A 25,713-nucleotide genomic window follows, 5' to 3' on the forward strand; every position below is an offset into this window, starting at 1 on the left:
TGGTGTGGTGCATAGGCTTAGTTGCCCCAAGGCGTGTGTGACCTTTGCGGACCAGAGATAGAACCCACGTCTCCTGCATTGCCAGTCAGATCCTTTACTACTGAGTCACCGGGGAAGCCTGGGAACTCTTGAGATTTACTCTCTTCGCAACTTTCAAACATGCAACTCGGTATTGTCAGCTATCACCCTGCTGTACACTACGTCCTCAGAACTTACATATGTAATAACCAGAAGTGTGTGCCTTCAAGAATCTTCAGCCACACTTCTCAGACTGCCTGTTCTGTCCACCCTCCTCCCTATAATTTGGCCAATACACCGGAAACTTGGTTTTTCGTCAGAGCTCTGCTACCAGCCTGTGCTTCCAACAAAGTCACTTAACTGTGATTCATCCTGGTTTTTTCTTTTATGAAATGTTCACAGTCAAGCCCAGTTTTACCTCTGGTGTACATAACAAATGTAAGCATTAACTCTCCACATCTCTGAGTGAATAAGTCACATCCCAGTGCATCCACTCAGGTTAAAGCCACCATTGTCTTGGCCGGGAGCTGCAGTGAAGCTAAACCAGGTACTGAGCAGAGTTTTCATCCAGATCTACTGTCTATCAGCATAAAATGCCAACAGGAAGAAGAAGAAATTCTGACTCACCTAAGACTTAGAAAGCAAGTGATTTATTCTCTAATTGAAACCTGGAAAGAGGAAAAGATCTGCATCACCTCAGAGAACACACCCCTTTCATCTTGTCCTTCATTAGAGCCTAGAACTGAGCAGAGCTCGCCTTCCGGTAACAGTCTGATATTTAAAAACACTTTTCGGATGAAAGCCCATGTGACATTGGGAAGGTTTTATTTTTGGAATTGCTCAAGTCTTGATAGCCTCTGCTCACAAAACAGTTAATGGAGGAAATAGTATCCCTGTATTGAGCTTGGAGCTTAGGTGAGGGGTGACAGACAGTCATAGAGATGCTAACTGAGGGATGCAGGGAGGGAGTCTTAATAATCACATGACGGACTCTAACTTGTTAGTTTCACTGGTGGCTCAGATGGTAAAGAATCTGCCTGCAATGCAGGAGACCTGGATTCAATCCCTGGGTCAAGAAGATCCCCTGGAGGAGGGCATGGCAACCCACCAGTGTTCTTGCCTAGGCAATCCCTATGGACAGGGGAGCCTGGCGGGCTAGAGTCCATGGGGTTCCAAAGAATTGGACATGACTGAGCAACTAAGCACAGCTGGTTTGCTAACATAAGAGACACAATTCAGGGAATTTCTGTTGTTCAGTTGCTTGCTGCTGCTGCTAAGTCACTTCAGTCGTGTCCGACTCTGTGTGACCCCACAGATGGCAGCCCACCAGGCTCCCCTGTCCCTGGGATTCTCCAGGCAAGAACACTGGAGTGGGTTGCCATTTCCTTCTCCAATGCATGAAAGTGAAAAGTGAAAGTGAAGTTGCTCAGTTGTGTCCAACTCTTTGCAACCCCATGGACTGCAGCACACCAGGCTTCCCTGTCCCTCACTATCTCCCAGAGTTTGTTCAAACTCATGTCCATTGAGCCGTTGATGCCATCCAACCATCTCAACCCTCTGTTGCTGCCTTTTCCTGCCCTCAGTGTTCCCAGCATCACTCTTTGCCAATGAGTTGGCTCTTCGCATCAGGTGGCCAAAGTTTTGGAGCTTCAGCGTCACTCCTTCCAGTGAATATTCAGAGTTGATTTCCTTTAGGATTGACTAGTTTGATCTCCTCACTGTCCAAGGGACTCTCAAGAGTCTTCTGCAGTACCACAGTTCGAAAGCATCAATTCTCTGGCACTTAGCCTTCTTTATGGTCCAACTCTCACATCCATACAGACTACCGTACATGATTTCTATTTTAATATAAGACTAAAAATAAACTAAGGGGCTTCCCTGGTGGCTCAGTGGTAAAAAAAAAAAAAAAAAAAAAAATCCACCTGCCAATGCAGGAGACATGGGTTTGATCCTTGGTGGGGAAAGTTCCCCTGGTGAAGGAAGTGGCAACCCACTCTAGCATTCTTACCTGGGAAATCCTATGGACAGAGGAGCCTGGTAGGTGACTGTCTGTGGAGTCACAAAGAGTTGGACACAACTTAGCAACTAAACAACAAAAAATAAACTAGAAGTAACACAGAAGAGCATTTTGGTGTGCAAGTGTTTAAAGAATCCAGGGTGCCACTCTTGATTGTGAATGTGTCATGCCTCGAGATCACACCTATAGGGACAGCAGTCATGGTGAGCTGGCACAGATGTGGAAAGGCTGAGCAATTTGCTATCGACTGCGTCACCACATGTGAATGTGGTTCTAGATTCAGGCAGCCCTGCCTGCAGACACACCTTTGTTCCTTGGACCTGCGTCTCGGGCTTTCAGCTCCTCCTCTACCTGATGTCACAGACCGGCAACAGCACAGCTCTCCAGTTAACCCCAAACTGAGCACTGTTCTCTGTTAAACCCCACACTGTGCTGTAACACTGACACAGGTGACCTACCACCAACAAGCCGAGGACGGAGAGGGTTCTAGTAGTTTTGATGAGTCTGATTGTGGCTGTGAGGAAGCATAGCCTTTTGTAAGTGAAATGCACACTCACCCAACCTCCTCTTAGGATTTCAGACCAGATCTGACAAGAGCCAAGAGACTAAGGTTGTTCTATAGTCTATTTGTAGTTGTAAAAGAGCTCTGTTTTCATTTGTTCTGGTGCCTCTGGCCTGTATATGGATTGAACATTCTGCTGTAGTCCTGTGTTTCACCTCTTCAGATACCTCAGTTGTCTGCTGATGTCTAGATATCAGAAGATATCAGATCCTTTCATCAGGAACTTTTATTTTTAATATTGAAGGAATTTGTGAATTAGGAAATCCTGCTGGACTAATTGAAGGACAGAATTATTGCCTCTAATTAAACTGGGATCTTTATATGGTGGATTTTCATGAAAACTGTTATAATTAGTCATGCTTATAGCCTGATGAAGTGGAGTGTTAGTTGCTCAGTCGTGTCCAACTCTTTCAACCCCCAGGCAGTAATCCACCAGGCTCCTCCACCCATGGAATTCTCCAGGCAAGAATACTGGAGTCTGTTGCCATGCCCTTCTCCAGGGGATCTTCCCAACCCAGAGATCGAACCTGGGTCTCGTGCATTGGAGGCAGATTCTTTACCAACTGAGCCACTAGGGAGGCCTGATAGCCAGTCACTAACCTCAGTGTTGACATTTCAAGATAATATTTCATCATGATCAGAATTTGCAGATTGGTGGGGTGTTTTTTTTTTTTTCACCGTTGTATATGCCAGTCTGACAACCAGTTGTTACACATATGTCATCTAAGGATGTGCAAATAGCAGAAAGAGCACCTTTTGTATCTCTCTGTACTGTGGATTCAAGTTAGCTTTCCAGAAGGACAACCAGCTAGTGTTTTTAGCCAAATGTCTCTTAGTAGAGACTCTTTTGCTTCAACAAACCTAATAAGGGAAATGTGAAAAGAATAAAAATAATTTCTAGATTTACTTTCCTACTGAGTATAGAGATAGAATTAAAGTAATGCTGTCCTTAAAGTAGACTGAGAAACAATTCAGGTCAGATAAGAAATATTTATATTACACTTGACAAAGTCCTGAATTATTTTCCAAGTTATAAATATATAGCTTTTAAAATAGCTTTTTCTTAGCAAAGCAGCTCAACCTGGCATCCCTTACTTAATCTAGTAAGACTTTCACCAGGAATCTGAAAACTCACCCTAAGCCAGAAGCAAAATACTATTAGTAGCTGAAACCAGACATAATTGTTGAAAGGTTGCATTGGGCTGCTAAATGACATGATCTTTCCGATGAGCTCACAAACTCACTTTTTTGTGTGTGTGCTGTTCAACTTGAAGTTTGTTTGCCTTGTTAGGAGTATTCTTGGATTCATACAGATGAAAAGTTGTTCTTTTGTGACTGTTAAATGGGCTTTTTCGGCCATGAAATGAAATTTAATATACCATGAGAGTAAAAGTTCGATTGAACCTTACAGCCAATAAACCATATGGAAAGTATCATGAAGGCTATTTAAAAAAAAAAAAAAGCACCACAGGGCTTTTTATTTCAACTTAACCATATCCAGTTCAATTCATTCATGAGTGAGGCTATAATTTTTATGGCCAGTGACTATGAGAAGATGATCAGAGTTTCTTCTTTTTGAGAATATACAAAACCAGGGGAATGTTGCTCCTCCAGTCATCTCCAGTCTAGCCTTTTTCATGATATGCTTAGCTTTACTACTTATAGAGATACCGTTTTTAACACAAAAGATCATTTGAAAATACATCATTTTTAAAGTGACAGAGAATACCAATAAAAGTAAGTTCCTTCAGTTCAGTTCGGTTGTGACATAATAATTAACACTGAAGGCCCATTCTTAAAGTCACTGTGATCTAATACTGCTGTGTTTCTACACAGCATTTTGCATTTTGACTTTCCTGAAAGTCAGTGATACAGTTTTTGGCAGCAGCAGTCTTCAGCACCATAGTAATTTTAACTGGCTAAAATTCTAAAAGTCATGCATTAACAAGAAGACATATTTTATTAGGTATTTTTGATTGCCTTTTACAGGTATATCTAATATTTCCAACTTCAGTGATTCTTAAAAGTCAGCATTCCGTTTGATGGTATTTTCAAATTTTAGGAATTTCTATTCAGTTTATAGGTTGTAGTTGTAGAAGTTTGTGGAAGGTTAGGTAATATATCTTTAAATAGTTTTTTGTTGGACCTAACGTGTAAGTATTGCTTTTTTAAAATTGAGGTATGTTCACATACCCTCAGGGCTTCCCTAGTAGCTCAGTTGGTAAAGAATTTGCCTGCAATGCAGGAGACCCTGGTTCGATTCATGGGTCGGGAAGATCCACTGGAGAAGGGATAGGCTACCCACTCCAGGATTCATGGGCTTCTCTGGTGGCTCAGCTGGTAAAGAATCCACCTGCAATGTAGGAGACCTGGGTTCCATCCCTGGGTTGGGAAGATCCCCTGGAGAAAAGAATGGCCACTCACTTCAGTATTCTGGCCTGGAGAATTCCATGGAGTGTATAGTCCATGAGGTCATGAGGTGACAGAGTCGGACACGACTGAGTGACTCTCATTTCACATACCCATGAGGGCTTCTCCCTGGTGGCTCAGCTGGTAAAGAATCCACCTGCAATGTGGGAGACCTGGGTTCAATCCCTGGGTTGGGAAGATCCCTTGGAGAAGGGAACGGCTACCCACTCCAGTATTCTTGCCTGGAGAATTTCATGGATAGAGGAGCCTGGTGGGCTACAGTCCATGGGGTCACAAAGAGTCAGACACGACTGAGCGACTTCCCTGTTCACTTTCATATGTCATGAAGTTCATCATTTTGTGCAATTCAGTGAGTGTTCACAAAGCTGTACAGTATCCAGGGCTAATTCCAGAACACTGCCGGTTAGTGGCACTTTAAAAGATAGAGTAAGTAGATTTTCATCTACTTTTTTTTCAAATCGTTACCTTCTGGAGTTTTTATTTTACCAGAAAACCATGCCTTTTTTTTCTTGGTTAATGTAACTGGGTCATTTCAGTTTTAGCTGGGAAGTTTTGATTGGCTGCATAAATCTGGGTATGTAATGAACATATATAATGATGATCATGAGAATACTGCATATGAAGTTGCCTGTTTGGCCTCATGAGTAAAACGAAAATTCAAGATACTTAATGGACCGTGGAACCTTCAGAGGAAGGAAAACACTTCCCCATGAGTCAAGCCAAATTCTGATTCACAAATGGCCGAGTGGCAGCATTGCCTGCACTCTTCGTGCTTTTATATCAGAATTGTTTCTTATCAGGTGGTTTTTAACAGAATTGCCTCCCCTCCTCCCTTTGGTCTCCAAGAAAATAAAATGCCTTTCAGGCAGATGAGGGATTCTTCTCATTCACTCAGTGAAGAGGTTTACTTTAAATCAGTATCATTAAAGTACAATTTATATACAATAAGCTACAGAGGATTAAAATCTATGATTTGATGAATTTTGACAAATTTGCACACCCATGTCAGCATCGCCACCAGCCAGATACAGAATGTTTCCATAGTCCTTAGGAGTTCATGGGGCCCTGTGCAGGCCCATACCACCACCTGGGGCCTCGAGCAACTATTGATCTATGTGGAGGTTAATTCCCAGTTTCTAGACTTTTCTATAAATGGAAGCCACATAGGGTGTACTCTTTTGTCTATTTTTCACTGAGCATAGTACATTTGAGGCAGTATCCATTTATTATTTATCAGTAACTCATTCATCTTTGTTATTGAGTAGAATTCCATTTAATGTATATACTGTAAAGAGTCGGACACAGTTGAGCGAATGAACCACACCAGCAACCACAATGTGCTTATTAATACTTAGTTACCTTTAAATGGTCTTTGGGTCAAAACAGAGTGTTTGAGTACAATTTTGACGAACGCAAGTCTTTTTTTTTTCTTATTCTTTTTAAGATCCTTTCCCATTATAGCTTATTATAAGATACTGAATGTAGTTCCATGTGCTATACAGTAGATCCTTGTATTTTTATCTGTATTATTTAATACATAGTAATGTGTATCTCCAATCCCAAGCTTTTATTATCCCCTCCTCCATACATTCGTTTTCTGTGTTTTTGAGTAACCGGTACAAGTCTTGATTTTCACAGGTTATGCTAACAGTTATACTAATGTACATTATATAAGGTGTTGTGATAGTAGCTTACAGATAGACACAGTGCTTTTTAACTTTCAAGTGCAAGTGATTGTACTTGAGGCTATGCATTATACAAAGAAGAATTAGGCAGGTTTTTATTTGGGGCTTTGCTGTCATGTTTCAGATGCAGTGGTTTTAACCATAACCCTGGCACATGGGCAGTAATAATAATAGTTCATCCTTCTGTATAGTACCTACTGAGTGCAGGCACTGTTCTTAATACTTGAATCATATCAGCTCACCTAATTTTCACATCCGCATCATGGGATCAGTAGGTACTCTCATGCCCCACTTCACATACAAGGAAGCAACTTGTCGAAAGTCACACAGTACGTGATGGGGCTGGGACTCAGCACAGACCATCCATCTCCTGGAGTCTTGCTGTTAACCACTATACTCATGGCCTCTGTGGTTTTTTGGTCAGAGAAGCCTAACTTGGGAGATTTAGTAAGATGTACCAAAGGTGGTGTAGCTGGGCTTAATGTCCTGATTAAAATCCTGGTTTGATTGACTTCAAAGTTCAAGCTCTAGTCGGCTTAAGAAGGGAAATGTATGAGAATAACCAGGATGGCTTTTGTTAGGTACCCAGGAACTAAAGAACAGCAGAAGAGCTATGTGAGAGCGAAACCTCTGTCACTTCTTATAGGAGTGATCAGGGAAAGTGTGGTGGAGTAAATGAACCTTGTACTACAGGTAGAATTTCTTTGACAAGAGGTGGTTTGGTTAGTCTGAGAAGGGCGTGTGTGTGTGTGTGTATGTGTGTGTGTGTGTGTGTGTGATGTGGTGGTACTGGTAGTGGTTAGTCTGAGAAGGGCGTGTGTGTGTGTGTGTGTGTGTGTGTGATGTGGTGGTACTGGTAGTGTTCAGACGCTAAGTCATGTCCGAGTCTCTGTGACACCGTGGACTGCAGCATGCCAGACTCCTCTGTCTTCTACTATCTCCCAGAGTTAACCCAAATTCACATCCACTATGTCAGTGATACTGTCTACCCATCTCATCCTCTGCTGCCCCTTTCTCCTTTTGCTTTCAATCTTTTCTGGCATCAGGGTCTTTTCCAGTGAATCAGCTCTTCGCATCAGGTGGCCAAAGTATTGGAGCTTCAGCATCAGTCCTTCCAGTGAATATTCACGGTTGATTTCCTTTAGGATTGACCGGTTTAATCTCCTTGCAGAGTCTTCTCCAGCACCACAATTTGAAAGCATCAATTCTTTGGCGCTCAGCTTTCTTTATGATCCAATTCTCATATCCCTATGTGACTACTGGAAAAACCGTAGTCTTATCAGAAGATAAATCAGAACATGATTGATTTCACATCCCCAGCAGCATCCCTGGTTAATGTAAATATTTGAGGAGAAAGACCAGCCTATGAGGGACACAGAGAAAGGATATCTAAAGAATTCGGAGGGGAAAAAGTGGGGGATGGAAGGATTTGGGTAGAAAAAGGAATCATCAATAGTGTTTCACTGCCGCTAAGAATTCCAAAAAGAAAAGTGCTGAGAGATGGCCCCCAGATTTGTTGTTTGGGAAGTCACTGGGCTTCTAGGGGCCCAGTTTTTTAGTGATGACACAAGATCAGATTGCAGGTGGTTGAAGAAAGAGTTGGAGAGGAAGGGAAAGACTGAAAGTGTAGATCATTGGAGTGTAGATCAAAGTTCACTGGAAAACTAAGGATGAGAAGGGAGTAGAAAGAAAGCAGTAGCCAGAGATGGAGGTGTGGGGAAGGCGGACACTAAGATGAAAAGTTCTAAGTGAGCTCAAGAGCCAGGGGAGCAGGGCAAGGGAGATGGAGCTTTGGGGAGTGAGGAGCTGACTGATGGTTCAGGGTCCCAGAGGAGGCAGGGAGAGATGCATCCACGTGTAAATGTCCACGCAGTGGACGTGGCATGCACAGTTGGGATGTGTGTGTGTGTGCTCAGTCGTGTCCAGCTCTTTGTGACCCCATGGACTGTAGCCCACCAGGCTCCTCGCTCCATGGGATTTTCCAGGCAAGAGTACTGGAGTGGGGTGCCATTGCCTATTCCAAGGGATCTTCCTAACACAGGGATTGAACCCATGTCTCCTGCACTGGCAGGTGGATTCTTTACCACTGTGCCACCTGGGAAGCCCCTGCGACAGTTGGGATATGTTGGGACAAAAAAAGTCAAAATACCAACAGAATAGAATGTAAGCCAGAAAAAGATGGGAGAAGGTAGCATCTTAAGTTTCTTGGTAGCTGCCATAGTTTAAGGAGAAGGCAATGGCAACCCACTCCACTTTCATGCATTGGAGAAGGAAATGGCAACCCACTGCAGTGTTATTGCCTGGAGAATCCCAGGGACGGGGGGAGCCTGGTGGGTTGCCATCTATGGGGTTGCGCAGAGTCGGACATGACTGAAGCAACTTAGCAGCAGCAGCAGCAGCAGCCATAGTTAAAAAAAAAAAAAAGCCTGTGGGAGCTTCTCTTTAGTTCAGTTAAAATGAATATTAACTTTGTAGCTAATTTTGAGGTTTCCCTTCCAGTGTTCAAATAATGGATTTGTCCTAGAAACTGTTAGATTTGTTGTAGAAATTAGCTCCTCTGAAATGTGCAAAGCCAGCTGCAAATAGGACAGACTCTCTCAAGAGTTTTTTAATTTTTCGAACAGATGCAAAAGATTCCTCCAGATTTGAATCTACCTTCTAATTTCACATCCCAGGGTGCCAGGCAGTTTCTTACTTGCTGGTGAAAAGTGGAAGTGTTAGTTGCTCAGTTGTGTCCAACTCTTTTGGGACCCTATGGATTTGTAGCCCACCAGGCTCCTCTTTCTGTGGGATTCTCCAGGCAAGAATCCGGGAGTGGGCTACCATTACTTGCTGGTACCTGTAGCTGATTTGAGATATTCTCTATCATTTTCTTGATCTCAGGATTTTTCTCAATATTTTGGGTAAGAATCAGCATGTATTGTCTTGTTTCAAGAAATCCACTTAGTAACTGAATAGAAGGAAAACCCAGTTTCATCTGTTCCTGTAAGCCCCTTCTTTTCTTCCAAGGAGCAAGCGCTTTTAATTGACTGCAGCCATGAAATTGAAAGACGCTTGCTCCTTGGAAGATACGTTACTACCAACCTAGACAACATATTAAAAGGCAGAGACATTACTTTACCAACAAGGTCCATCTAATCAAAGCTATGGTTTTTCCAGTAGTCATGTATGGATGTGAAAGTTGGACTATAAGGAAAGCTGAGTGCCAGAGAATTGATGCTTTTGATTTGTGGTGTTGCAGAAGACTCTTGAGAGTCCCTTGGACAGCAAGGAGATCCCCAACCAGTCCATCCTAAAGGAAATCAGTCCTGAATATTCACTGGAAGGACTGATGCTGAAGCTGAAACTTCACTCCTTTGGCCACCTGATGCAAAGGGCTGACTCATTTGAAAAGACCTTGATGCTGGGAAATATTGGAGGCAGGAGGAGAAGGGGACGACAGAGGATGAGGTGGTTGGATGGCATCACCGACTCAATGGACATGAGTTTGAGTAAACTCCAGAAGTTGGTGATGGACAGGGAGGCCTGGCGTGCTGTGATTCATGGGGTCGCAAAGAGTTGGACACGACTGAACAACTGAACTGAACTGAAGCCCCTTCTTCCATTAGATCTGAATGGTTTTAATTAGTGCTTATGAATTCTTATTAGTGAGCTAATCAGGTTGGCATAAAGTAATGCTCATTTTTACCTGTGGATGAACTGAGGGCTGAGTCTTCCGCTAGAAGTTCAGTGATCCCTGCAGGCATCAAGATACAGAGGTTATCTTCAAGGTGACTCCAAGCCCTGGATCCCTGATTGCCCCTCATGTAGGGAGAGACTTCTGTGGGAGAAATGGCCAATATTCTGAACTGGGGCTTCGTGGGCTTATGCCTTAGATATGTTTCCAAGGTTGGGTCAAAGTTGGCACAAATAATATCTAATGGAAAAAAAAAGCGTGTCAGACATGAGGATGTTTTGAACCCCGTTTTCTTTGGTTCAGCCTAAGGAGAGTGCCTGCTGCTGCAGGCGGTGGTTCTAGATGAAATGCTTGAGCAGCATTCTCTGCTCTGAAGGGGCCAACTCACTGCTCATCACTGCCCCTCGTCCCGTGTTCTGGTAAAGGAAAGAGATCCCAGTTGCAGAAGTTGAGCTCTGAAAATTTTCTGTTAACTACCTCAGTCAGTTCAGTTCAGTCGCTCAGTCATGTCTGACTCTTTTCGACCCCATGGACTGCAGCATGCCAGGCCTCCCTGTCCATCACCAACTCCTGGAGTTTACTCAAACTCATGTCCATTGAGTCGGTGATGCCATCCAACCATCTCATCCTCTGTTGTGCCCTTCTCCTGCCTTCAGTCTTTCCCAGTATCAGGGTCTTTTCCAGTGAGTCAGTTCTTCATGTCAGGTGGCGAAAGAATTGGAGTTTCAGCTTCAGCATCAGTCCTTCCAATGAATATTCAGGACTGATATCCTTTAGGATGGACTGGTTGGATCTCCTTGCTGTCCAAGGGACTCTCAAGAGTCTTCTCCAACACCACTGTTCAAAACCATCAATTCTTTGGCACTCAGATTTCTTTATAGTCCAATTCTCACGTCCATACATGACTACTGGAAAAACCATAGCTCTGATTAGATGGACCTTTGTTGGCAAAGTAGTGTCTCTGCTTTTTAATATGCTCTCTAGGTTGGTCATGACTTTTCCTCCAAGGAGCAAGCATTGTTTAATTTCATGGCTGTAGTCACTACCTGCAGTGACCTGGGAGCCCAAAAAGTAAGGTCTGTCACTGGCAAAAGTGAAAATCGCTCAGTTGTGTCCAACTCTTTGTGACCCCTTTGGAATTCTCCAGGCCAGAATACTGGAGTGGGTAGCCTTTTCCTTCTCCAGGGATCTTTCCAACCCAGGGATTGAACCCAGGTCTCTTGCATTTGTGGGCGAATTCTTTACCAGCTGAGCCACAAGGGAAGCCCAAGAATAGTGAAGTGGGTAACCTATCCCTTCTCAGATCTTCCTGACCCAGAAATTGAACTGGGGTCTCCTGCATTGCAAGCGGATTCTTTACCAACTGAGCTATCAGGCAAGAACACTCATATGAATTATAAAATCTCACTGATGATGACATCAAAATCCTAAGTCAGTGATGCATAAATGTGTTGTTATACAAATATACTATAGCTTCAAGACTGGAGAAGTTTGATGTTTGTTGTTCTTTTTAAAAAATTTGGTTGTTTTTGTAGCATCCTACCATTAAAAGGGTTCCTCTAAATTACATAATGAGAATTAAAGTTGTAACAATGTTATATTTTTTGACTGAAAGGGACAATTACCCTTTATAATGTTTCTTTTCTCCTTTTTGTGATGTAGCTTTCTAGTTATAGTTGGAAGCTTCCAGGAAGCTAAAATTAAAGGTTTAATTAATGTTAGTGGGGTGGGTATTACCCCAGGAAAAGAGGTGGAAGTTACTTTCAGCTCCTGCACATTATGAAAGAAGTTATACATCTTAATTTCATCTAGTTTTAGTAATAATGGTATTGAAAGGAATTTTAATAATAGTAATAACTCTCAATTATTGAGTACTCTGTGTTCTATGAGGTAGGTTGGCATCATGTATCCTTACATTACCTAAAAGTTAACTGAAGCTTAGAGAAGTTAAGTGAGATCCACTGAGGGACCTCGGAGTCAAAGTCAAATCTCTCACAATCCACAGTCCATGCACTGAACCGTTACATAATAATTAAAAGACATTAAAATAGCATCTCATAAGCAAGGTTGGTGACATATTTAACAAATTTAGTATGTTCATATTAACTCCAGCGGCATTGCTGAGTAGCGTGTTTATTGAAATAATTAATACCAATTAATAGTTGGTAACATTTGAAATTAGCAAAGTCCTACCTATGTGGGGCACATTGGGGATTTTGGAGGGCCATTAGAAGTTCAGAAGTAGAAAGTTATTTACTGAATAAGCCCCTTGTATCCCTGAAATAAACCACCTTTTGATAAAGGAGACTCTAGACCTGTCTCACTGCCACGTCTATGGCACCGCTATTGCCGTCTTTTCTCTTACTTACAGATTACAGAGCGGTCCAGTGTGGAACGACTGTAAAAGGAAAATGTAGTCAGCATGCACTGACGTTGTTTGGAAATGAAGGTAGAAGGCAGTGGCCTCTTTAGGCAGGTATGGACACAGAGAGCTCTCAGAGTTCGTGTTTTCTTAAGGGAGGGAGAGGTCGGAACATCCCGAGGTGTGAGAAGCACAAACAGGGACCTTTCTCTTTCCCTTTGGAAGTGCTCGAAACCCCTACTGGTTTCTTCGTGACAGGCGAAATCCTCTTGGATGGGTCGGGACAGCAGTGCTCTTTGATTCAAGGGAAGCAAACTTGAAGAAAAGCCCACAGTGCAGGCTGAGAAGGGCAGCTTGCTTTTCCACATGGCAGGCGAGGTGCTCGCCACCCAGACCCTGCCTAGAAATGGGAAGAAGTGGAGGGGTTTTCCTTCTGTAGCTCCATTAGGAAAAGATAAAGAGTTGCGTCCCAGACGGTGCAGTGGGAAAGAATCTGCCTACCAGTGCAGGAGACGCAGAAGGCTGGGGCTCGGTCCCTGGGTCGGGAAGACCCCCTGGAGAAGGAAATGGCCACCCACTCCAGCATTCTTGCCTGGACAATCCCGTGACAGAGAAGCCTGGCGGGCCATAGTCCACGGGGGTCACAAAGAGTCAGACATGGCTGAGCACACACAGCGCACACAAACGGCTGGATAAGTGCTGTCGAAACCAGGTTGAAGTGCCTTATTCCATCTTAGAAAGTGAGACATTATTGAGAAAAAAATGAATGGTAACCAAAGTGATACATCATGATACCCTGTTTTTAGTTTTTGGTTTTTTTTATGGAAAATTTCAAACATGGACTAAAGTGGGGAGACCGTGTCATGAACACTGTGATCATCTCAACAGTTACCCACTCATGGCGCATTTGTTACACCCCCAGCACCTCTCCCCAGAAGTATTTGCAGGAAACGCTAGAAACCATTTCATTCAGTCTCTAAGTGTGTCTCTAAAAGGTTGATTCTTTTTTAAACAAGACCATTGCAACACCTAAAAAGTTAAAACATCCCATAACATTATCAGATATCTAATGTGTTCAAATCACTGATGGTCTCATGAATCCCGTAATTTCTCTTAAAGGATTATTTGCATCAGAATCCAGATCAAATCCACATAGTGCAATAGCCTTTTTAAAAAAATCAGTAGACTCCACCTCCATTTCTCTTTGCACCTTTTTACCGAAGCAGTGTCTTTCTTTACTGCAGTTTCTTTCCGTCTGGATCTTGCCGATCGCATCCCTGTGGTTTAGTGTAACATATTCCTCTTACTCCTTCCCTAACTCCTGTATTTCCTAAAAATTGGAAATGTGTCTAAAGACTTGGTTAGATTCAGGATTTTTGTTTGTTTGTTTTGTTTGGGTCAAGACTGTTTCATAGTATTTGCTTCCATTAGGAGGGGCAGCATCCATTGTGCTCTCTTCGTCCTGTCTGCAATCCCTCATGTTCAGTGCTGAGTCTCTTGGTGTTTTGGGTTTGTTCAGCCCTTCTGTTTACTGTCAACCCAGTGAGCTGGAGCTTCTGGGAAGGGTCAAGTTATAGGCTAAGGTCTCCCAGCTTTGGACCACTAAGAATTTTCTGGAACTTGTCACCCCCACAGTTTTGAGTTTTTTAGAATGATTTTTGAAAACCGAAAGTGTCATTCAATTCAATTAATGACCCTTTAGTAAATAAGTAAATTTGCACTAAAATACAGAACAAAGACAAAAGCATACAAAGCACACTGTTCTTACTGGACAAATGAGTCCATTATTTTGAGCCTCCTTCATCATAGTCAGTTTCTACTTGTTCTGTAAGTACCTGTTGTTTAATCTGTGTTAATCTCGTTTTTCTGCCTGCCATGCAGGAGACCTGGGTTCGATCCCTGGGTTGGGAAGATCCCCTGGAGGAGGAAATGGCAACCTACTCCAGTATTCTTGCCTGGAGAACCCCATGGAAAGCGGAACCTGGTGGGCTGCAGTCCATGGGGTCGCAAAGAGTTGAACACGACTGAGCGACTAAGCACAATCTCATTTGACTGCTGTTGGTCTTTGAGAACCACTTGGTCTTGCCTGTGCACACCTTGGATTCTTACAGACCTTAGGCGGCATGTGCTGATCTGCGGGAGAATCTTGAGCAGAACCATGCCTCTGCAGTTCTCTTTTCTCAAGTGGCCATGAGCCTATTGGACTGCTCTCTGTTCAGATGCCTCTCTCCTGGGCTTGAGCAAGTTTGTTTCCCTTCTTGCTTTCCATTCTCCACGCCCTTCCTTTCTTCCCCTTTTCTTTCTTCCTTTTCCCTGTACTTTTTAGCCAGCACGAAACTATCTTCCCCAGGTCTACTTTTTAACCTCTTGACACTGATAAAATCTATGCTGGTGCAAAGATAACTTCGGGAATGTTAAAAGGTAAACTTGATTCTCTGCGTCCAAAGCAATCTTTCCAAATGCACAGGGATACATTCATCTAATGGAAGTATGTGTGTGTGTTCAGTCATGTCCGACTCTGCGACCCCATGGACTGTAGCCCACCAAGCTCCTCTGTCCGTGGAATTTTCCAGGTAAGAATACTGGAGCAGGTTGCCATTTCCTACTCAAGGGGATCTTCCTGACCTGGGGATTGAACTTGCATCTCCTGCATTGCCAGGCAGATTGTTTTAATACTGCACCACCTGGGGATAACTATATTCATCTAAGAAACCTTAATAAAAAGTTTCAGCTCTGTACTAGGAGTGTAGGGAGACAGATAAGTTACAACACTGGAAATGCTGGCAAGAATAGATGCAAACCAAGTGCCATATGACAACAAGCAGATGAATCTACTTGGGGAAAGTGGGGAATAGCTTAATCCTGGAAGTGACGTTTAAACTAAGTCTTCAAAGAATATGATTAAGACAGCATATTTGTGTAAGAACAGTTCGGGAGAACTCTGTATAAAGATACGTTGTTTTACTGGGGCATGGAACTCAAGTAATGGGCTAATGGACTTGACTTAGGAGTATAGCAGTAACTTAACAGGATTGCTATCTTCTATGTTTGGGGTGTAAGTCTTTTGTGGTTGAGAATTTCTTAAAAATTTCTGACATTTAATGGGGTCCTCAAAATAGTGGTGAAGATTGAACAACAGTTACTGTTGCAGAATTGTACACTTAAAAATTGTTAAAACGGTCAATCTTGTGCCATATGTATTTTGCCACACTGAAAAGTATATTAAAAAGTTTATTACAACAAAACAGACACATGCCAGTAGGAGGATCTCTTAGTTGGAGAAACTGGACATCATCAGCCTAGAGATATGATTAATTTGGCATATGTTTAGCCATTGCCAAGCCATGCCCTGCCCTGTGACTTTAAGTGCTGGGAAAAAGAGAGGGTCCTGCATTTCTGCAGCTTAGAATAGTCACTCGGGGTGGCCATCGGCTGATCACTCTTGGATGTGTATTTGTACAGGGTAATTCTGTTGATACATTGTGATGTGAGTTTACTCTGTGGTAAGTGCCATGAAAGGGTACATATGCAGAGCTTTGCAGGCATGTGGGGGTGTGGAGCAGGTGTTAGGAGAGGACTCAGTGAAAGGCTTCCCTGAGGAAGTGACGGTGGGCTGAGATTTGACTAGTGAACAAGTCTAGGTAATACTCAGCATTTCAGCTTCTTATCCCCACTGGCAGGAACACTGTGCTGGTCAGCATTCCCCCCAAGTCTCATTTGACACCTTGTGAGTCCTCGATTACTGTTGAGTGATGAGTAAATAAAACAAGGAATAGAAATGTTTCTGCTGGGTTTGTTCCAAAGATGTCTATGGAACCTGGCCCCACCTGTTTTCACTTCTTTGGTTTCACATTTGTATTTTGTTTTACAAAGGACTTCAGGTGACATTAAAACATAGGAAATGCTTCACAATTTATTTGCTGAATTTGTGTTCTCATACAATCAACTGACTCTGTCTCTTTATTTGTTCTTCTTTGTTCTCAGTTACATTTTGATATCTGCTCTTCCACCTGTGTGTTCAAGATAATATACTCTGCAGAGAAAATGTTTATTAGCCCTTAAGAACACAGCAGTCTCTTCATTTTTGATGAGTCTGCACTTTGAAGCTGTGTATTTTGCAGATGAGACAGGGCAGTTAATTCACACGGTTCTCGATTAAGCTTCCTGTACCCAGACTGAGCCCATCTTTTTAAGAACAGAGACCCTGGGGGCTGGGGTGGGGCACACATCCGCCTTAGGCACTTGTCGTCTTTTCGGTGGCGGAGAAGATTGAAGAAATGAAACAAGGAAAGGGTCTGTGTGGTCAGCAAAATGTGAATGGACTCTTTGCAGAACATCTACCTTGGCTCAAGTAAAGCTTTATTTTTTGATATATAACTTTTTACATGGTTTCTAATCTTAAACCAAATTTGGGTCAGCATTAGCTTCCATATATATCAAAGAATGATAAGGATAAATAGTTATAAAATGCCCTCCTGAAAGGTCAGTGAAGTCTTCTTAATGTAAACAAAGACATCACAGTTAGGAAAATTTGTTTGTGTAGACCTTTGTCACTACACAGATTATTTTTGCTGAGATTTGGATGTGTTACAAGTCAAAAGATCATGCTCAAAATTCAGCAGTTACACCTAGTAACCGTGCGATTGGTAGGCTGTCCCTAAACACCAGACCAATAGTTAGGCCTAAGGTAAGTCCCCTATGTACAAACTTTCAAAGATGTGAACACGCCCTTGTACACCAGCTGGTGTACTGTAATACTGTACTTTTCAAGGTTATGTAAGATTTAAAATGTTTCCTTTATTTACTGTTTGTTTTTATGTCTGTGTTATTTGTGTGACAAGTATTATAAACCTATTACAGTACAATACTGTGTAGCCGATTATGTTAGTTGGGTACCCAGGCTAACTTTATTGAATTTATGAATGCTCTCTTGGGATGGAACTCATTTGTATGTAGGGGACTTAATGTATTTTGTTTCTAAATCTTGGGACCTGAAATGGTGTGTCACTTTTAACTTTTTATTATCTGTGAAGTTCTGAGATAGGTACTAAAATTTCAAACAAATTCTCTAGTTTTTATCATGTGATTTTCGTTGAAATACATAGGGCCAATTACTACTTCAGATTTGAATGTCTTGGTCAAATATGTGAAGATGAATAGCAAAACTCCTGGTGGTGGTGATCAAACACTATACTTTAAGGTTTGAATAGTAAAGAAGAGGTTTCTTATTTGAAAACTGTCTTCTCTTTCTCCCATAAAGGAAGAAATAGATGAGAAAATTTTTAACAGTAATGGCCTTTCTTTTGAAATATTAAAGAGCCTCTGGTAATTTTTCTTACATGTTTTTCTTTCTAGGAAAAGCCATTGACAAAATCTCTACAACGTGGAGAAGACCCCCAGTTTGATCAAGTATGTAATATGTATTATATACTGGTTTTTATTTCAAAATGTACAAAGCTAAGGGCTGAGGACTCACTATGGCATGTAGATGAACTTCAAGGAGGAGGCTGGGGTGTGAACCTAGGAACTGAGTCCTGCAGCTTTTATAGTGACAACTTATAGTAGCCATTCAACAAATGCCTGTTGGTTTGAAGTGCTGAAGTAATATGAGTAGGTCCTCAGTTGGTTGTTTGCGGGATCTTTGTGTATAAGAATTAAAAGAACTGAGAAAAGATGAAGCAACTTCCATTCAAAAACTTTTTGAGATTCTTTTGAATAAATGGTACCATTGATGACCAGATCTCTGCACTAGAGCTTTCTTATGTTTGCATCCAATATTCTGTTGAATGCCAACTATGTGCTTGACACGGCACTAGGCTCTGGTGAGATGACGTCTAGGACAAGTTTTAGCCTTCCAAGAATTCACAATCCTGTGAGAGAGAAACTACCTAAACAGTAATAATTAAAAAACAAAAACAAACCAATGTGGTAACTTAGAGTCTCATTAGAGAAAGTGATAAGTGAGTAAAACAATTTAAAACAATAAATACAAAGAAGGTCCTTTGAAAAATAGATCAGGACTGGTTAAAGGACTTCGGGCTCTAAACAGTAGATGATAAACATATTCTAATTGAGTCACTTCAGGAGGGCTTTATGTGTGTTTAGAACGGTGAATAATGGTATCAGAGGAGGCTGGAGATGTGTGTGTGGTGTTTCCTAAACTTCTGTAGTTAATGACAAAGAGGACAGCATGTTCTTTAAAAACCTCGCTCGGTGCCAGCGGAGGAGACAAAGTCCTGCTGGATCTCAGTGGGCTGGTCTAACACAGTAGGGGTTTTATATTGTCTCATGGACAGGGAGGCCTGGCGTGCTGCAATTCATGGGGTCGCAAAGAGTCGGACATGACTGAGCGACTGAAGTGAGCTGATGGAGAACACACGCAGAGTACACTTTCCGTAGCTTTGAAATTGCCTTTAATGTGGCGTCTAGAGGAAAATTCTTTGGCTGTTAAGGTCCAGATGTGTTCAATCCCAAAATGTAAGGCCTGACTATTGAGACAGAATCCCCCATTTTCTATTTCACAAGCTGTTCCTTGAGTGCGATCTCACAAGTCTGCACTCATAGCCAGTCTTGGAGGGCTGAGGCGGCCCTGGCTTTGCACTCTGTCGCTGGCAGAACTGGCTGTTTCCTGGAACGCTGGTGGAGTGGGGTGTGGGCTTCACCTCTCTGGATCATGGAGCTGTCCTCTCATCTCACCTGATCCTCAGTTGCTGTCACCTGCTTCTCCTTGGGCAGTCAGGGACCTGGAGTGAGTGAGTGGGGTCATCACTTGGGGATTATAGTCATAGCAAGTGTGGCTCTTTCTGTTCTCTTTAAGGATGTGAATATTATCTGTCTTCCACAATTTTTCACTCTATTTTATCTTCTTTGTCTCTGTCCTCTTATATTACTCTGTGTTCCTCAAAAAAATTGTGCTTTTCCCCCGCTCCAGCTTAATCTACTTCTTTCTTTTTACCTCCTGGAGAAGAGTACTTTTGCATTCTAACATGCCATATAGTAGTTTTCCCCAATAATTTAGCTTAAACACAATTTCTCATTTATTATTCAGCACTCTATTTCTGCATTTCAGCATTGTGGGAAAGAGACAGACTTTGGGATTAGATGGACCTGGGTTTAAATCCCAACTTCGCTGCTTAATTAACTATAACACTCTTAACCTTGCTACTCGAAATGTTGCAACGCAGATTCTCTGCCCTGCCCCCATCCACTGAGGCAGACTCTATCTACAGCTTAAGGAGACCCCCAGGTGACCGCCACACACATTGACACTCAAGAACCACTGCTTGTAACACAGATAAATAGATAAAAATGTGTGTTCAGTCATGTCCAACTCTTCGTGATCCCATGGACTGTAGCCCACCAGGATCCTCTGTGGGATTCTCCAGGCAAGAATGCTAGAGTGGGTTGCCATTTTCTTCTCCAGGGATCAAACCCACGTCTCCTGCATTTCCTGCTTTGTTAGGAGGATTCTTTGCCCCTAGCACCACCTAGGAAACTTGTAACACATCTCTCTGTATCAAAGACACTTCTGGAGTGAACCTATAGTGAGATAGTCACTGAGAACTTTCAAATAAGGCACATAAGATTATCCTCTGATGGTAAAATCATCAGTTTACGTGTGAACCAGGAGAGAACCAACCCACAAAAGCTGTCTTATTTGAAAGAGCACGACTCCCAGGCCAGAAGGAAACTTGACTGGAGTTGTTCCCCTGTGGGTTCAGCAGGGGAAAAAAAAAAGTCAGCCAAATCACCTTTGAAAGTGCTGGTGTACTATGTTACCAGCAAATGATAAGAATTGTGGTTCTATGGCAAGGCCATGAATGTATCAAGCTCCCTTAGCGTTTTGATATCAAAGGTCCAAATTCTGTAATTCCCCTTACTCCAATTCCAGGCAGAAGGATGTTAATCTAAATTCACACGGAGGTCCATCTATGGAAGAAGAACATGCTAGGGACGCCTCCTTGGTGCTACAGACTCCACTGAAGGAGCCTGGTGGGCTCCTTCCTTCCATCGAAGGAACTGGAAGGTTCCCAGTTCCTGCTGATGAAGAACTCCTATGTGAATGAGAATTAATAAAGACACACAAGATTTCCAACAGCATTCTGAAAACATATACTGCCATTAACCTATTTTAAATGTGTAAATTACTCAGCACTTGACAGGAAAATAAATGAAAAACTGGCCTGTAGGTAATAAAGTTCTTTATTTTAGCAAACATTTATTGAGTGTGTGTGTGTGTAAGTGTACATGTGCACACATACACACAAAAACCCTGTGTGAGACAGAGATGTAGGATGTGGCCCCTGCATTCAAGATGGGAAGGAATCTGACTGGGGAAGACCTTGATGCCAGTTGGAAGGACCTCGCCATCTACATGTCAGTAGCTGAAAGATCAAAATAACTTGCTGTTAAAGCCCATGGGAACAGTGTCCATGGCTAGAGAGATCCTTCAAGTTTGGAGGCATTTTGGGAGTTGGGGCATTGATAATGACTTGAGGCAAAAAGGGCCGTAACTAAGACGGAGGCAGAGAAGTAGAAAGAAAGGATGATTATAAGCAACATTATATAAGAAGAATCAATATTGATTAAGAAAAGGAGAAACGAAAAGCTCCGGTAGTTTTCAACGAAGATTTGGAGTCATTTCCATTCTATTTAACAAACATCAAGTGCCCGAAGCATGCCAGGGTTTGTGCAGGGTGCTGAGTTTACAAAGCAGTGAGGAGTTTCTACCCTCCAGGAATTCCCAGTTCTAGGAGGAAGACAGATACCTGAACAAGTAGCGCTACAATGTAAATAGAAGGTATGGTTCAAGTGCAGTGGAAGTCAGGTAAGGGAGCAGCTAAGGATTCTAGAGGATGAGACAGAGGATGAGATGGTTGGATGGCAGCACCGACTCGATGGACATGAGTTTGAGCAAGCTCTGGGAGTTGGTGATGGACAGGGAAGCCTGGTGTGCTGCAGTCCGTGGGGTCACAAAGAGTCGAACACGACTAAGCCACTAAACTGATTGAAGGATTTTAGAGGATGCGGTGGTTGGGTGGCCTCCCTGGTGGCATCAATGGACATGAGTTTGAGCAAACTCGGGGAGATGGTGAAGGACAGGAAAGCCAGGTGTGCTGCCGTTCATGGGGTTGCAAAGAATCAGACACGTGAGTGAGTGAACAACAACAAAGGATGCTAGAGAGAAGGGCAGGTGTGTTACAGTACTGTGGCGAGAGCAGAAATCAGGTGCAGGGATAGAGTGAAGCAGGAAGAGTAAGCATCAGCAGTACACGGTGGGCTGATGGAGCAGTCGGCCAGAGAGGGGCCAGTCTCTGCGTGGGTCAGAGAGGGGAGAGCAGAGTCAAATGAGGGCTGTGTGTGTCTACAGAACCCTCTTCTGCCACGTGTAATACAAGAGCTTAAGGCTGTGCCTTTCTACCAAGCATATGTCCTGTTTTTTTTTTACAAATTGTTTCCTGTGTACAGGATTATAATTTGATTTCAATATGCACTGCAATGCACTCAAAGTTTAGCTTCCATCTGTCACCATAAAGGTGACCCCATGTACCCTTTCTCCTGTCCACCACCTCTTCCCTGTGGTGACCACTTCCCTGCTCTCGGTATCTCCTTGCTCATTTTTGTTGGGTTTGCTCATTTTTTTGTGTGTGTGTTTGTCCTTCATTTACATTTGGGCTCAACACCCTTGTTCATGATGGTTGAGGTTTCTGCGAATCATTCATGACTTTTGATAATTGGTTTTTTCAACAGATTGTTTCTGGTTCCAGAACAGTTTCTATCTCAGGGTCCTTTAGAATTAGAGTGAGGGTCCCATTCACTTTAGAGTGAGCTGTGCCTGCAGCGAGCTCAGGGAGTCTGGAGTTGCTGCTTTTCTTGTTCGGAGCTAATGTAGGACACGCGTTGCTCAGAGGCATCTCCAGTAACCTTCTGGGAGGCACTGTGTTCACATCTGCTGGGGGCCAGAAAAGTTGGCTTAGTTCAGGAATGCAAGCTAAACAAAAGGTTCCAATGGACACCTTGATAGTTTGTGCTTGAGTATGAGATAGATGGGTCTTTGTTCTTCCCCACTGTGATTGTCCTGGGTTCCCACAGGGCATTGATTACAGGGCCTCTGGCCTACCTGAATGCCAAAATCTGCAGACACTCAAGTTTCTTATGTAAAGTGGCATAGCATTTGCATATAACCTACACACATCCTCCCGTATACTTTAAATCATCTCTAGATTACTTATGATATATATTACAATGTAAATGATACATAAATAGTTATAAATAAGATTCATAGCATTGCCAGAGAGTGGCAAATTGAAGTTTTGCTTTTTGGAACTTCTGGAATTTTTTTCCAAATATTTTTGAACTGTGGTTGGTGGAATCTGTGGATCCAGAGGGCCGAGTCTATACCTAAAAGCAACATTTATCCACTCTGATTAAATCTGTCATCAACTTCAGTCATTAATTTAGCCTATGATCTTATCAAAATCAAAATATTTTATGTCTGAGCTTCAGTTTCAATATTTGGAAATGAAAGAGGGGAAAAACAAAATAGGCATGTTTGAAGGTCTGTTGTGAGCCCCACGCATTATAGTTCTCCTTTAGTCTCCATAAAAGCCCAGTAGAGAAGGATTAGATCCCATTTAGCGCTTCAAAGAAATGGCAACGTGGCCAAGCTCATTATAGCCTATGAAGGGCAAAGCTGTAACTTGAATCCAAAACTGTGTGATCTTCCAGTACACTAATGAAATTACGAAAATTCAGCTCATGAAGATCAGTCTTCAGATCGGCTGCTTTGAGTAGTTGCAGCTGTTTACAGTTCATTGTGACCTGTTCTCTACTGGTGTCCTGTCTGTAAGTTCCAGATAAGTTGCTCAAACATTCTCATTAACTGCTCTTGGGATTTTCTTCTAGATGGTATATGTTTATGTCCTTTTGTGGCATTTAGTTCCTTAACGTTAAAAATGCCGTCGATGGACAGGAAACACATGGTAACATACATCTCTTACAAATCGATAATAGAACTAAAAAACTTCTTACCACCTTGGGTAACAATAATTTTCCTGCAGAAGAAGGCAGATGAAATTCTAGTGCTTCAACATTGAGTCTCATGCTGCAGTTCAGTGAAAATCTTATTTTAAGTGTATAAGTAAAAAGTAAAATATAGAAGCAAGTGAGAGTAAAAACAAATTGGCTTGCTTTGGATTCACATTAGTGTTATTCGGTGTTTCTTAAATTATTCTCCAGTGGAAGTGGACCAGAAAGTGGACAAAGATGTTAAAATGAAATAATGGAGATCTTTTCCTAATTTGCAAGAAAACATATTTAACAAATAGATTTTTACACTTTTAAGTTTTATAATAAATTATTCTTAAGCATTTGGTGTCTGTCATCACTCATTGAAATACTTTAATCTAGCAATAGTATGAAATGTGATCAAGTAGAAAAGAAATTGCATCTGAGTTGCTTTCATAGATCAATATTTTGTGGTATCACATAGAGAGAACCTTACCCCGGAGACACTTGGCCACCTGAACTAGTTTGAGAAATTAAACCATCAATGAAGTTACTTTAAAATTATCTATTAAATGCGCCACTCATGAGTAGTCAGCCTTATAATTGTAAAATACAGAATGACTCCACTGAGTAATTATTCATACATTTATGTCTGAAGTTTCCTTCTTTGCATTCAGCAAGTATAATAATATACTTATGAAAAATTAATGTCATAGCTACAGCATAATGGACAGTCTCTTTTAGCCTATTTATGTATAAAATGCCAAAGTAAACATTAAGAAAACATTTGCAAAGTACATTTAGTATTCCCCTCTATCCCCCCACCCCCAAAAGAAAACACCAGTATGAAATAGTTCTGTGATTCTGTGTACTTCAGGTCCTCAAGCTGCCCAATACCTAGCTCATCTGTGATGGAAGAATATGATCATTTAAACGCAACAAGAACATCTTTGTAAATGTTCCTCCCCTTTCACAGCGACACAGAGCTAGAATTCATCTCACCATTGGCTCGGCTTCCCGTAAATGAAGGAGCTGAGCAACCAAGAAGCCAGCTAGACTTTACTCCCTTCCTGAGCTTTGAGGGCCAGGTCTTTGCAAATTCCACCCTTCCTTCCTGACAGCCTGAACTCAAAAGGGCAGTAACAGAGAGATGGAAAAAACACACACAGCCACCCCATGCTGACCTTTCATCTCTTCTAAGACGGTCTCAGTGTAGTTGCCATGGAAAGTATGCTCAACAGATATAATACCAAGAATGCCTTTAGGAAGGCTTTTTCAGGCATAGAAAAAATTATTACAGTCGAGGTTTGAAGAACAGTATTGACATTCTCTAAGGGGAACGTGAATATGAAAGTGTTAGTCATTCAGTTGTGTCCGACTCTGTGACCCCATGGACTGTAGCCCGCCAGGCTCCTCTATTCACGGGATTCTCCAGGCAAGAATACTGGAGTGGTTAGCCATTCCCTTCTCCAGAGGATTGTGGGTTACACCTAAGTGAAGTAGCTGAATGCTCTACCTGGAGAGCTCTAAGAGTCAGACACAGGTTTCTATCACCTTGATGGGTCTGAAGTAAGTAAAGGAGCTTGTGCATATCCCACCCAATGTTTTTTTAAATCAGTGTTTAATTTTAGAGTAGTTTTGGGTTTACAGAAAAGTTGCAAAGGTAGTACAGAAGGTGGTCATATACCCTACACCCAGTTTTTACTATTAACCTCTTACATTATCAAGATATATTTGTCACAACTAAGAAACCCAGCATCAGTACAATATTATGGACTGAACTCTGTATTTCATCTGTTTTTCCCTAATGTGTGTCTTCTGTTCCAGGTTACCATTGAGGATGCCACATTCCATTTAGTTATCATGTCTCCTTAGCATCTCATCCAGATTTGCACAAGTATTCTTAAATTATTGAAATATAATGGTAGCTACTTTAAGATTTTATTACAGATTCAG

General features: G+C 42.1%; 1 protein-coding gene across 6 annotated transcripts in view; it reads left to right on the plus strand.

Moving 5' to 3' along the window:
• The window catches only part of FRY (FRY microtubule binding protein), a 328,278-nt gene that overhangs the window by 140,640 nt on the left and 161,925 nt on the right, over positions 1-25,713 (plus strand). For all 6 annotated transcript variants that reach the window (XM_013968161.2, XM_018056623.1, XM_018056624.1 and 3 more), the window contains one exon: positions 18,106-18,159. In XM_013968161.2, coding sequence (XP_013823615.2) covers positions 18,106-18,159 — 54 coding nt within the window. The remainder of the gene's footprint in view (positions 1-18,105; positions 18,160-25,713) is intronic.

The sequence above is a fragment of the Capra hircus genome, chromosome 12 (assembly GCF_001704415.2).
Source record: "Capra hircus breed San Clemente chromosome 12, ASM170441v1, whole genome shotgun sequence".
In the NCBI taxonomy this organism is placed as follows: Eukaryota; Metazoa; Chordata; class Mammalia; order Artiodactyla; family Bovidae; genus Capra; species Capra hircus.